The 13,348-nt window shown below is 28.5% G+C and overlaps 1 protein-coding gene across 1 annotated transcript in view; it reads left to right on the top strand.

Moving 5' to 3' along the window:
* Positions 1 to 13,348, top strand: part of LOC121114248 (zwei Ig domain protein zig-8) — a 210,556-nt gene that overhangs the window by 107,183 nt on the left and 90,025 nt on the right. Inside the window, exon 3 of the mRNA XM_071886899.1 lies at positions 11,334 to 11,495. Coding sequence (XP_071743000.1) covers positions 11,334 to 11,495 — 162 coding nt within the window. The remainder of the gene's footprint in view (positions 1 to 11,333; positions 11,496 to 13,348) is intronic.

The following is a 13,348-nucleotide window of genomic DNA, read 5'->3' as shown; positions in this document are numbered from 1 at the left end:
TATGTCTTCTATTTTAGAAAAGACAGGTAAAAAAACAAAGTAAGAAATTTTAAATGATAATTTTTTTACCATTTCGACAAGTAAATAAATTTTTATAAAAGGAGTAATTTTCAATATATAAAATTGTGTCAGCAAGAAAGATAATTGACTACAAAAATACTATTTTTTATTAATTTGACAACAAGCTTGTAGTCATAGGGGTGTAATGGGTTGCATGATTCTCCCTCAGTCAAGTTTTTTTATATTTTGTTATGTATATTGTACAATTTTCTCTGTACTCAAATGTAGTTTAAATACAAAATTACACATTTAATGGTAAGAAAACTTATACTGAATTTAATTAATTAAAATAAAAATTTAATATTTGATGTTTTTATGAATATTGTATATTTCAATTTAAAATTGTTTTTGCCCATTTGAACTCAGTTTTTGTATTTTCGTATATTTTAATAACGTGGTATTGTATCGATGGAGGCTCACTATCAAACATAAACATTTATACAGAGAAGAAAATAAGTATTTGATCCCTTACCAATTTTGAAAATTTGCCACTTTTAATTTAATTTATTTAAAGAAAAGAGTAGACTATATCTTTAACGGTAGGTGAATAATAGCAGTGAGAGACAGAATATATATAAAAAAAGATATAAAAATTACATCACGTGAAAGTTATAAATACAGTACTTTAGAAGTAATTTGTTAAATATGCAACTACAGGTTATTTACTACTTAAAAACTAAGATAAACTTTAAAAAAACATAACCTCTTGATAAGTTATGTAGTGCTTTATAGGCACAAAAACAAATAAAATTCAAAAGGAGTTTGAGTGGCAGCTAATCTACTTATAAGAAAATTTACTAAACATTCCATTTTTTCTTAAGTAAGTACCCAAGAACGAAAAATAATCAAATTATTTATTTGTTTTAATCAAAATGACATAAATTTTGAATTTCTTTAGATTAATCAATTTTCAGTTAAGTAAAGAAAAAATAGAACATATTTTGATTAGAAAAAACAATCATATACTTTTTAACTTGTCATTCGCAATTTGCAATTTTTATTTGATTTTTGTAAACTTTTTGAAATGTTATGGATTTGTTGTACCTAATTAATTGAAAAAGAAATAGATGACGAAACCAACTTTGTATGAATAAAATAAAGAATTTTTTAACCCCCCCCCCTTTTTAACATTAACACTCTAGGTAGGGTTATAAATCCCAAAAAAATTTAGTGTGACAGCTTTTTTGTTGTTGAGAAAAATAAACAATTGAAGTTCCCTCTTTATCTGTTAATTATTTTTATTATAAAAAAGAATAATTATTATTTATTGCTAATTATTTTTATAATTATTTGACTGTCAATCAACCTCAGAGATCAAAGAGTGGTTTGATAATGAAATGTGAAAGTTTTCAAAATTTGCATAAACATACCTTTTTTTTTTATAATTATAGGTTGGTAAACTACAATATATTAGTGCTCTTATTAATTATGTATCCCTATTTTAAAAATTCAAACGTTTTATCGAGCAAGGAAAATTATAGCTTTTGTAATAATTATCGCTGTCAGCAGATATGTCGTCTATCCAAGCAGTATAAATACACTTTCTTTTGAACTGACACTCAAATTATATATCAACAATTTTCTCATCACTAATAATGAGCATATATAAACTTTTATTTCTCACTTCTATCTCCATTTGTTTGTCAAACGAACCAAAAAAGAACTTTAAAAAATTTTCGGTTGAAGAAGTTTGATCTAAGTTTGAAACAATAATAGTAATGTAGAGGAATATATTTCAGAGATAGAAAATCTTTCAGAGCCTGACAACAAATTCCTTGAGGACATACAGTATGAGTTAAATGACAGTTGATGTAATTTTTTTTCCAACATAACACAAGGGTTAATATTTCTTGTCGTTATGCATAAAGAGACGCAGAAATAAAAAAAGGATTTTTATATTACTTTTGTGTAATGGGTCATATTTTAAATTTCGCTATTAACAAAAAAAAAATAACTAATTCCCTAATATTTTTACTCAATGTGCGTAAGTTCGATTCACGGTCCTAGACAAGGATATAAAATTTATGTATGTTAAATTTAAAAATAGTTTCTAGATCACAAAGAGTAATATGAATACTATAATATTTACTAATACTTAATCAGTGGAACTCTATCTGACTAATTAGAGAAGCATTAAAAATAATAATGTACTAATGTTTCCATAGACCAACAAATTCCATACACAAAACACCAATTAATGGTGACTAAACACATAGGTATTAATAAACTAAAACTTATAAATGTATTCTACAAGTAGTAACCAAAAAAAGAGATTAATAATTTTTAAAAAAGGTTCACGCAATAATTAAATATTCCATGATGGATATATTATTAATGGTGTACATTTTTACTACTTTAAAAAAATTACTAAAATATGAGTATTTTGTAATGCACTACAAAGTTCCAATGCCCACAGTTATATAAATCGCAAATAAGGTCGAGGAGTTTGTCATGAAAAACTATCTTAAAAAATAGAAAGGAAAAATTGTTGTTGGATGTACTCTTTTTTTCGTTGTTCATTATTAAACAAGTCTTTGTTATGTTAATGTCTCTGAAGTAACCATTATCGCCTATCTTAGGTTTAAATTGTTTTAAAAATGCATACTATAATCAATATATATAAATATAATTGCAATATCTTGCCTGCAGCAGTGATATTTGAAATGTGAAGGTTATTTTCTCTGTGTAACATATATTCATTGTATTAGTTAATATTAACTAGGGTATTTCAGGTGTACCATATGTCTCACTCCCCCTTCTCTTCCTAATTTTTTAATACTACAAACATCTCAACTCTACCCATAAATACGTAACAACTATGTAATTTTTATAGATAAAAATGAAATGTTAGTATCCATTAATAATTGTTAATTAAAAGGACCATTGTTGTAATTAAATAATGCCGTTTAAGACTAATATATTATTATTCAAGTTGTAAATTGTACACTCCATGTTTAAATTCAAAGAGATAAATATTTTAAAAGATAACCCTATTGATGCTTCTCTGATAAAAAGTTTTATTACTTTGAAGTAGACTTTTGTCCAGATAAGAAATTCAAATTTGCACCGCATGTGCAAAATTGATTCTTTAAGAAATAATAATTTGTAGAATATTTGCCGGATCTTTATTTGTTTTAATTAATTGCAAATAAAATTTATGTAGACCAAAGTATATAATTACTAATTTGTAACGTAAATATTAAATACTGAAAAAAGTTAGTTAAACAAATATGTCTATCTACATTATAACTATATTTAATTAAACTATCCTTCAAAATATTGATTTTCCTTTATTATAGATTGCAATTGAGTAATGCAGATGTTTGGACTGGGGAATTAGTTTTTAAGCACATATATCCATACTTGAACAAAGAGAAAGTCGTCGTAATAATCTTATTTATTTTATTTAAAGTAAAAACTTGTTTAGTACTGATAGTAGAATATACGAGTTACTGATAACTATTCAAACGTTAACTATGTGGTAAGTCAATATAATAACAATCTTTGACCAAAATCAAATAAGGAGAAAATCCCACTTTATTTTTTACTTCCTAGGGGTATACAGACAGTCCAATGCTCCATATAAATATTTGAGTTAATTATAAGCTTTGTACTTTACTTTGTGGGATAAAATAAGAAATCTAAATAATTTTAACTACCAATTAAAACTTTTATTTTATGTCAAAACTTATATTGGCTTTAATATGGGTTTTCAAATCAAATATATAAATTTATCATTATTTTATTGTAACGATTAATTTTGGGTGCTTTAAGAGTGGTTAGCGGTGTTTCCGAAGGGATAATTGTATAATTTTGGGGAAAAACATTCCAGCTTAATTTTGTGTGGATCGACCAGATATATGATGGTTTTTGTTGTTTTTTTCCTTGAGAAGATCTTTAATAATAAAAAATGTCTGATATAGTTCGAACCTAGTTATCTGTCAAATTTTGATAATGTGCCAGATGTCAGGTACGATTGCAACGAGTTTCAGTAATAGATTAAGGAAAATTATTTAAATAATAAAAAATTGATAAATTAAAAGATAGACTTTTGGATGTGTTCAATAATAGACATTCCTTTTATTATAGAAAATAAAGATAATATTGAAATTATAGATTGTAAAACTTCTCTCCCCCAAACTTCTTCAGGATCATGTACTTAAGGCAATTCCATGCAAATGTCAACTTCACCATGAAAAAATAAAGTTGCTATTTTAATAACAAAACCTACTAATAATGAATCATCGAGGTCTATATTTTAAAGTACAAATACATCTGATAACAATATTCAAACAAATACTTGTTTTTCTCACTATCATGAGACGCAATACTGCTAACATTTATTTTTCAGTGAACAAAATTGTATGACTTTCTTAATGGTCAGAATGGCAAAAAGAAATATCCTACGGATGTCTTCTAACCTTACTTTTTATCAGAAAGGGCTGTTGTGTCAATATGTAAATTAGTTATGTACTTTGCGTATTTCTTTGGCTGGTGGAACGTACTGTTAGATGTCCGCTTATGGGACAACTCAGGTAACGTCCATAAAGGTTTTTTGGAAAAGTTCTTATAAAACATGCATTTTGAATGCAATATCAACCAAACTTTCCAACCAAAGCTAACTTTTATAAAGATGACATATTAGCAACAATTGTCAAATTGGTATTTTTTCCCCCCGTGCTTTACAGACGTTACTTGTTCATATAGCTATAATTATATAAGTATCTGTATTTATAAATAAATACACTAATACGTAGAAATATTACTTTATGGAATGCATCTTATAAATGGAGTGAAGAGCTAATAATGATTATTTCTTTTTCTTTTTGACGGCCCGGGGAGCAGTCGACGGTGTAGGATAACGGTGAGGCGGGCTGTCTGCACAATTGTGTTCAGCCGACAGGGAATTTCCACACTGTAGCCAATTTTGCCAGTGTCGCTACAAAAAGATGCCTAAACATCACCAATTAAGAGGTGACTCCTGAGGAGATTAAGAGCTTCACAGACAAATAGGTGCGAGAGGGCAAGTGGGAAGATATACCCACCCTTCATGGCACACACGGAGTACGTCATGTCGAGGTTGTGTCATGGGGAAGGATGTCCTCTACTGCTCAGGCATCATACCTGTACACTTTTCTCTCTTCAACCACCAGAACCACAAAAAGACGCCAGAGGAACCAAAATTCAGTTCCTGCAAAAAAATGAGGTGTTGTTGGTTCCATTAGTTTTGATTTTCACATTTAAAATATGATTTTATGTTTCAATATGTCTTTAATATGAGTGTAATATGCTGTAATGCCTAGCTCTTTAGCGTGCAAAAAAAGAAATAAAAATCAACAAATAACACCAACTAATAAATCCCTGAGTGAGAGTGTGATAATGTTTGTTAATATATGTATTTGGTTGATAGTTGTGTGTGTGATAGAACTGTGTAATTCCACAGGAAAGAATGAAAGGATAGACATACATTAGATATGTGTACAGTACTTACAACCAGCTCTCTCCATAACTTTTTTCACCAACTGAACAGTCCACAGTTTCCAGGATAGGCCTGGGTTCTTTCCGTTTGGCTGACAAACAATATTCCTAAGCTAAGCAATAAACTGAACAAGAGTCGGCTCTCCAGACTGGTTTACCCTTTAAAGGGGCCACTTTAAACATAAGTGGATAAAGTCTTATTTCATTATAGTGTTTTTGTCTATTTCAGACGTGTAACATCCATAACACAAAAATGTAACATCCATAACGACAATATTTTGCGATTCTTTCTTTAACAGGAAAAAAAAGTTTTTCTAAATATGATTTTTGGGTACCTCAAATCCTTCCCTACAAAATAATATTTAACAATGTCAGTTTTGAAAGATAAACTCGCAAAGATTTCAAAATGTGTTCAGTGGGATCCAAAAGCTTGTCCATTCCCCTAACATCCGTAACCCTGGGTATTTTGTCGCTTCTCTCAAGATCCAAAGGTTCAACACATTTCGTATTGCAGGCTCATCTTTATATCAATATGTATTACTTAAAATATTTATATTAAATTATCGAATTCAAATCAACTATTGTTGATATTTATTAATATTAAGCTTATTTTCCATCTCTCTGAATGCAACGTTCATAACTCTGGAATTCCCCCTAACTAACAAATAACTCCCTGTGTGATCAACTATAATAATAAAATACTAAAGCAAAATCAAAAATTCAAAGAAAATTGCAGGAATATTATCTGATATCAAAATAATAAGTAATTCAATTAATAGAGGGTGATTCAAAACGAGTGGTTTTTTTACAGTAGGGATTTTTTGACAGGCGCGCGCGAGTTCTGTCAAATTCATACGTCATTTTTACTCAGTATTGTTTTACAATTCTTTATGGAAAGATATACGCCACAACAACGTGTACAAATTGTTCAATTGTACTATGAAAATCAGCGTTCTATGAAAGTAGTTTTTCGCGAATTACGCCCGATTTATGGTCCACATAATCGACCTTCAGAATCCACAATTCGCAGAATAATTGAGAAATTTGAAGGGGAAGCAACTTGCTGGGATGTCTCGTCGTCTGGTAGGCCACAAACAGCTGGCAGCATAGAAAATATTGTGCCGTAGCCGAGAGTGTAACCAACACGTTACTGTGAACGGCGAACGTTATCGCGCCATGGTAACACACTTTTTGGTACCTCAAATTGAAGCACATGGTCTCCACGATATTTGGTCCCAACAAGACGGTGCCACTTGCCACACAGCGCGCGTAACAATGGACTGGTTGGGACATCATTTTGGTGAGCAATTAATTTCACGTTTTGCCCCTGGGGAATCACACGTTTAGACTTTTTTCTTTGGGGCTACGTAAAAGCAAAAGTCTATGTGGATAAACCAGCGACGATTGAAGCATTGGAACCAAATATGGAGCGAGTTATTTGTGAGATTCCGGGTACAATGCTCGAACGCGTCATCGAAAATTGGCGCGAAAGAATGGACCATTTAAAGGCCAGTTGCGGCCAACATATGACGGGAATTGTTTTCTAGAAATAATTGTTAAGGATTGTTTTTTCGGTTCATAATAAAGTTTTGACCATACTATAATATTTTATGTGTTTTATTTCTACAATCCAAAAACCGCTCGTTTTGAATCGCCCTTTATAACGAATAATAAAAAATTTATCTTCATCTTACTAAAATATTGCATCTGTAAAAAACAACTTGTACCAATATCCCGAAGAAAAGTTGTCGAAAAGGATTATTTTTTTCTTTCAATATTGTGCAGTATTTTATAAAACTGTAAAGTAAATTAAGTGCCTATAACTTTTTTAATGTTTGCCAAACAAAAAAGGAAAGTATTACTACAAGCCCAAGTCTTCCTACATATACCTATTACGAATAATTTGAATAGTTTTATGTTACATTTTTATTATGAGGATCCTAAGATTTTCTTACAACTCCTAAGTAAGGGGTTTACATCATTATTATCTAAATAGTTATATGTTGCTCGTCAACATTAGAGCAAGCTAGAATGATTTTGTCTCAAAATAGGGTGTATGTATTGATGAAGGGAAAAATAATGGTAGGAATTCCTCCTATTCTTGATTTTTGTTCAAGATTGTTTGCATGTTGACACAGCACATGTGTATTGTATATACATTAGTACGATTATGTATTATCATTGACTTCTATTACAATTCAAGTATGTAGAAAAAATAACAAAATAAAAGAAGAATTGTATTCAGAAACATTAGTATTCCATTCAAACATTGTAAGAGAATTTGAGCTACATTGTGGGTTATTATTCTATGGAAATTTCTGCCTTCTTTAGTCTTTACTCAACTAAAGATATTATTCTATTTCAATCATTGTCTCATACATTAAGTCTATGTTCCTACTTAAGACTCTGAGTAAGTAGAGAATAAAGTAATCAATAAGGTCTGCTCTCATACAGAAAGTATTAACACACTTTACGTTTACGACATAATTAAGGGTAGGAAAAATTTGTTTTTTTTTTCTTTTTTAAATATGTCGTAAAATGTTTAGAAAAGCGCCAATATTTGTGGAAAAAATGCCATAATAGGTTGTAGGGGTTTTAAAAAAGAATATTAAATTTTAGAATTTATAAAACTTTCACAAAAAAAAATCCTTTCCTTTTTGAGAATTCATTTGAAAGGATGAACTGCATAGTTCTTGATAGAGCTATTCATGGTGTCCTCAGCGTCCCTTAATAGACAAAAAAGCATCCACATACATAAAGTGATCACATAAGTGCCGTTTAGCCCCTTGGTAAAATAGCTTTAGTAAAATGGGAAATGCTCAGGTGTGGCAGACCAGACAAAGCTAGTAGAGTCAAAAAATATTCCTGGACGTAAGTAGAAAAATCTACAAAAATTATCTTTTTATAAATGTGCTATAAAGGACATTTTCTCCCTAAAAATAAATGTAATTTTTTCCTAAGTGAAAAATGTTGATTTTTGTGAAATATTGATTATAGCTCTTCTTTTTTTTTTTTTTTTTTTGCACTGGTTTAGTCATAATACTTCTCAAAATTACATAATGCTATTCGTTGTACTAATAAGTTTGTGTTTTTTTATATACATATGTAAATATTAGGTCAAGATGGAAGTGCAAAAAAGTTTTTTGAGCAAAAAACTGACCAAGCTATATTTGTCTTGTTCAGAAACACTTTTGTCCGCTTATAGATTAAATGGAGTTTCACTGATTAGGTATAAGTAACATTGTAGTACAAAGGAAATATCTTACTAATTGTATATTTCCTATTCCATAAGTGAGTAGTGATGTAAGCACACAAGCCCAAGCATATATTTTTTAAGCACAAGCTTTCAGTTTGTTAGAAATATTCCCTTTCAACCTTAAAATACCCTACCCCAAACCCAAGTCAAAGGTAATACATAATCGATACTATTGGAATGCATACAGGGAAACTGTACAAGTTTCAAAATATTGGAAAAGGTTACACGTTCAATCCTCCGAATGTTTCCTGAAGTCACTTTTTCCATCTTCTAATGAGGATGTGTCTAAAAAATTAAAGACGATAATTAGAGGCGCCACAAATGATTTTAAATCTTCCTTAGTATTGGAATTCTTATTTGAAGCCATAAGAAACTACTTTTCCCCTCGCATTAGTTACATCAGAACCATGATACTTGTTGTTGTTTAATACATTACGTCATTATTCACTCAAATGACGGACTAATAAGTTTGGTTATGCCACTGAAAGTTGGGACATTTAAGGGTCACGTAAAGCTGGGGACTTACCTCCAAAAACCCTTATAAAAATATCCCTATATTTGGATATCCCAAGTTCAAGCTTTTAAATTATCAAGCCCAATATTTTGAAAATATAAACCAATCACAAGGATAAGCTATATAGTTTACTACTCTAGTAGTTTTTTTTAAATCGTTGTTGTCAACCTGAACAGTGTTTTATTATCTTCTAAATCTGTCATCATCATTATTTTTTTATTCTTAAGGAAAGGACATCTAAGTAAAAAGTATAAACACGAATGGGTGTGCTCATGAAAGACGGAGAGTAACGCTGAGAAGTTACAAGTTTAAGTCTCTCTTGGACTCAGAGTATTATTGAGGATCGACAAAGTAGTACTTCCTGCCTATATCTTAACTTGATACAGAGTGGGACTGGTATTTCCAAGATAACTTGCAGTTTATAATTGGAGAACTATTGCTTTAGATTCATCTATGATTTAATCTACAATAAATCCAATCTGTAGGCTCTAAATACATACTTTTTAACTAAGTAATAAAATACATACCTGGTCACATTAAGTATAAAATAATTGGTAATAAAGAAACTTGTAATTAAATTAAAATATATGTATAAAAAAGGATATTTATTACGAAATTTATATAGATTTTTTTAAGTAGAAATAGTATGTAATTAATGTCAAATGTGCATTTGTAAAAATGTTAAGATGGATAAGAAATTTTATCTATAAAAAAATGTCATCCTAATAACATGTGTATTATATATACATTAGGGTAATGAATACAATCTTATACCCCTCAATTATTGTAATATTTATATTATGTTGAGTTTTAATTAAGCTTATTTACTTAAGTAATATATGCAAAAAACCTCACGAATATAATAATTTCAAATTTATTTTATAGGCTTATATATAAATAAAATTATAATTACTTTAATACAAACTAAAGAATCATAAAAAATAAAAAACGAGTTTTTAAACTCTTCAAGAATTGCTAATTTTTATCGGATAGAGTTAATATCAGCGATGAATCATCTTTTTAATAAGAGTTTCTCAATGTACCTTATATTAATTTAAGACCTTGAAATATTCAGCACAGGAGTAAAAACATGATATTATATGTACGCTTTTTAATCAACTTTGTACGATCTACTTATAAGAGATCCATGGCCCACTTGTAAGTTATGACCTATAGCGAAATGCAAATATACATGATAAATAGTTATGTGAAAGAACGAAGAGAGAAATAGACTCCTCCTATGCTTTTGCAGGGTAGTTATTTTTATCTTAAACTACAAATTAAACAATAAATTTCTGAGTAAGCCCCCTAACAGATAAAAAACTAGGTCCTTCAATATTATGTTAATGTTATAGTAATATATTTATATCAATAACTATTAAAATGGTTGATTCTTTACTGTGTGTGTTTGTTTTTTCATCAAGTAAATATTATTACCGAAAATTATCTTGAATAAAAGTCAAAAAAACTCATTCCCTATGTACACATATCATCATAAAAACAATCCAAAATGATTTTTCTCAAATTGGGTTTGTATTAAATTAGTATTCTCTGAAGAATTAAGGTCATTTTGTATCAATAAACGGTTCTTATGAGCTCTCTAGAGTTGATGCAAATTGAGCTTGAAGTGGCTAAAATTAATCATCCCAATAAAAGAATGAGAAATGATAGACTTTGAAAGGCCACATCAGGTCAAGCATAAGTAGCATATATTAAATAAAGGTTCTAACCTATAGCTAAAACTTTTGAGTATCTAACTCATCCCACAAATTTGAAAAGAACACCTATAATTAACTCAAACATGTATGTATATGAAATATTTGTATATATAAATTTTCTCCTTTTCTTAATTTTTATTGAAAATTATTTATATTTTAAAGCATTACATTTTAATAGATTTTAAAATCTTTAAATGTAACCAATTAAAGAAATAATTTTTGAAGTTTTGTTCTGGTTTATTTTTATAATAACAAAAGAATAGCTAAATATGTATGAATAATGATTTTTTTTTTTTTCATTTTTCAGATATCGTTTGTTAGGAGAGAAGACTATCACATTCTTTCGAATGGCCATAATCTGTACACATCAGATAAAAGGATTGAAATCATTCACGCGGAAAAATCAAATGACTGGATACTTAGAATAAAAAAAGTGACACCAAAGGATTCTGGAGTGTATGAATGTCAGGTAATGGATCATTCTTTTTTCTTCTTTTGATATAATCTGTTGAGAGGTATTTTAAGAGATATAACTACACATATACAGAAAGGAGGGGAATAAATCATTGAACCTCTATTAAATTTGAAAAAAAATGATATAAATATAGGTTTTCTTTCCACTGAATTTCAAAAAAAGTTTAACTGTATAATATTAGGAACAAGGAAAAATAACTTTGATCAATTTTATTCAAAATCCTTTAGAGTTATTTTTTTGTTCAAGGTGATTAAATTCATTGAATGAAATAGAATGTATTTAAATCATAAATAGGCATGTAAATCTTAAGCATTTTAGGTATGTAAAAGAAAAATACACTGGTAACTCTGACAATTTGAAGAATGTTAGAGAGGGGAACAGCTTAGATGTCATGATGCTTCATAAAATTTTCCTTAAGTTGATGGATATAAAAACAAGTCTCACTTTATATCAAACAAGGACATAGGTGGGAATTACCCCTCTAATGTTCCTCAACTATACTCTAAATCTTACAAGGACTTATATATATAACATCTCAAAAATTTTCTCCGTCATTAACAAGCAAACACACTCGTAGTTCCACAGCAGATTTGATGTTCTAAGCTCGAAAATTAAATAATAGTTGGAATGGTGTTATAATGTAAAAAACCTTCTTTACATTACTAAATACAACAAAATTCGCACGCAAAAAAATGCATAGTACTTACAACAAAACATATATTTTTACCTTTAAAAAAATGTAATTTCTCATTATTTTTCATTTTAGTAACTTAAAAATCTATATTTTATAATTTTCTTTTAATTGATATTATAATTTCTTATATTGTAATGCTGATTTAGTTCAATTTTCACGTAATTGTTTTGAAGAAAAAAAAACAATTTATATATCAAAAACAGACTATTTTTCAGTCCAAGCAGATGAGTTAATTGCTTCAATGTAAATATGTAGTTGTGAATGCTTATAAAAACATAAGTATGAAATTGTAATATTCAACCAAGAATAAAAATTAACACGTGCAATTTTTAATATTTTGATTTACATACTAAAATTTAACATAAAATTTTCTTACTTAAAAATTGATATTTAGAATATATTGATTATATTAACTGTACAAATTAAATGGTAGCCGTATTGACTGGTAATTTAGAAGTTCTTTTTTTTAATAATGAAAATGGGATACACAAACATGCTATGGAACAGTAAAAATACATTATTTGTCCTAACTAATATAGCTCAATAAAAAATAAATAATTGATTTTTTTTTTAAATTCGGATATATTGAAAACTTTTCCGTAAATGAGATCAATAATGATATTTAATAGATTAATAAATATACATCACAAAAAAAAACACAAAAAAACTGGGAATTCAGCATTAATAGAAACGAATTTATTATTAAATATTTGACTTATATTCCATATGTGTACCAATAAATATGTGAAATTAACCATTCAATTTTAATATTTTTCTTTGGTTGGTAGTACAGCCTTTCTTATCAAATATTTTTCGGTTTTAACTTTACATAACATGATCCTTTTTTTCTTTATCAAAATGTATCGTGAATACAGAAAACGTTTTCCCACCCATGATGCTTGCTCGTTACGAAAATCATTACCAGATTTTTATTCTTCTTTTACAATTATATGTGGAAAGTAGTACACATCTATTTGCTGAGTAGAGGCTAAAAATAAAGATTGATTGCTTTCCAAATTTACATATAATAATTAACTTTCTGAGGATATCGTTTTTCCAAGTTTCTTCATAGAAAAATAAAACTACAATATTTAATTTTTTAATAATGCGGAGAGTTACATATTTGAGTTACTACGTCTTTTACATATTTTAA

The sequence above is a fragment of the Lepeophtheirus salmonis genome, chromosome 3 (genome assembly GCF_016086655.4).
Source record: "Lepeophtheirus salmonis chromosome 3, UVic_Lsal_1.4, whole genome shotgun sequence".
NCBI lineage: Eukaryota > Metazoa > Arthropoda > Copepoda > Siphonostomatoida > Caligidae > Lepeophtheirus > Lepeophtheirus salmonis.
The sequence above is the reverse complement of the archived record's forward strand: the minus strand, read 5'-3'. Positions and strand labels throughout refer to the sequence as shown.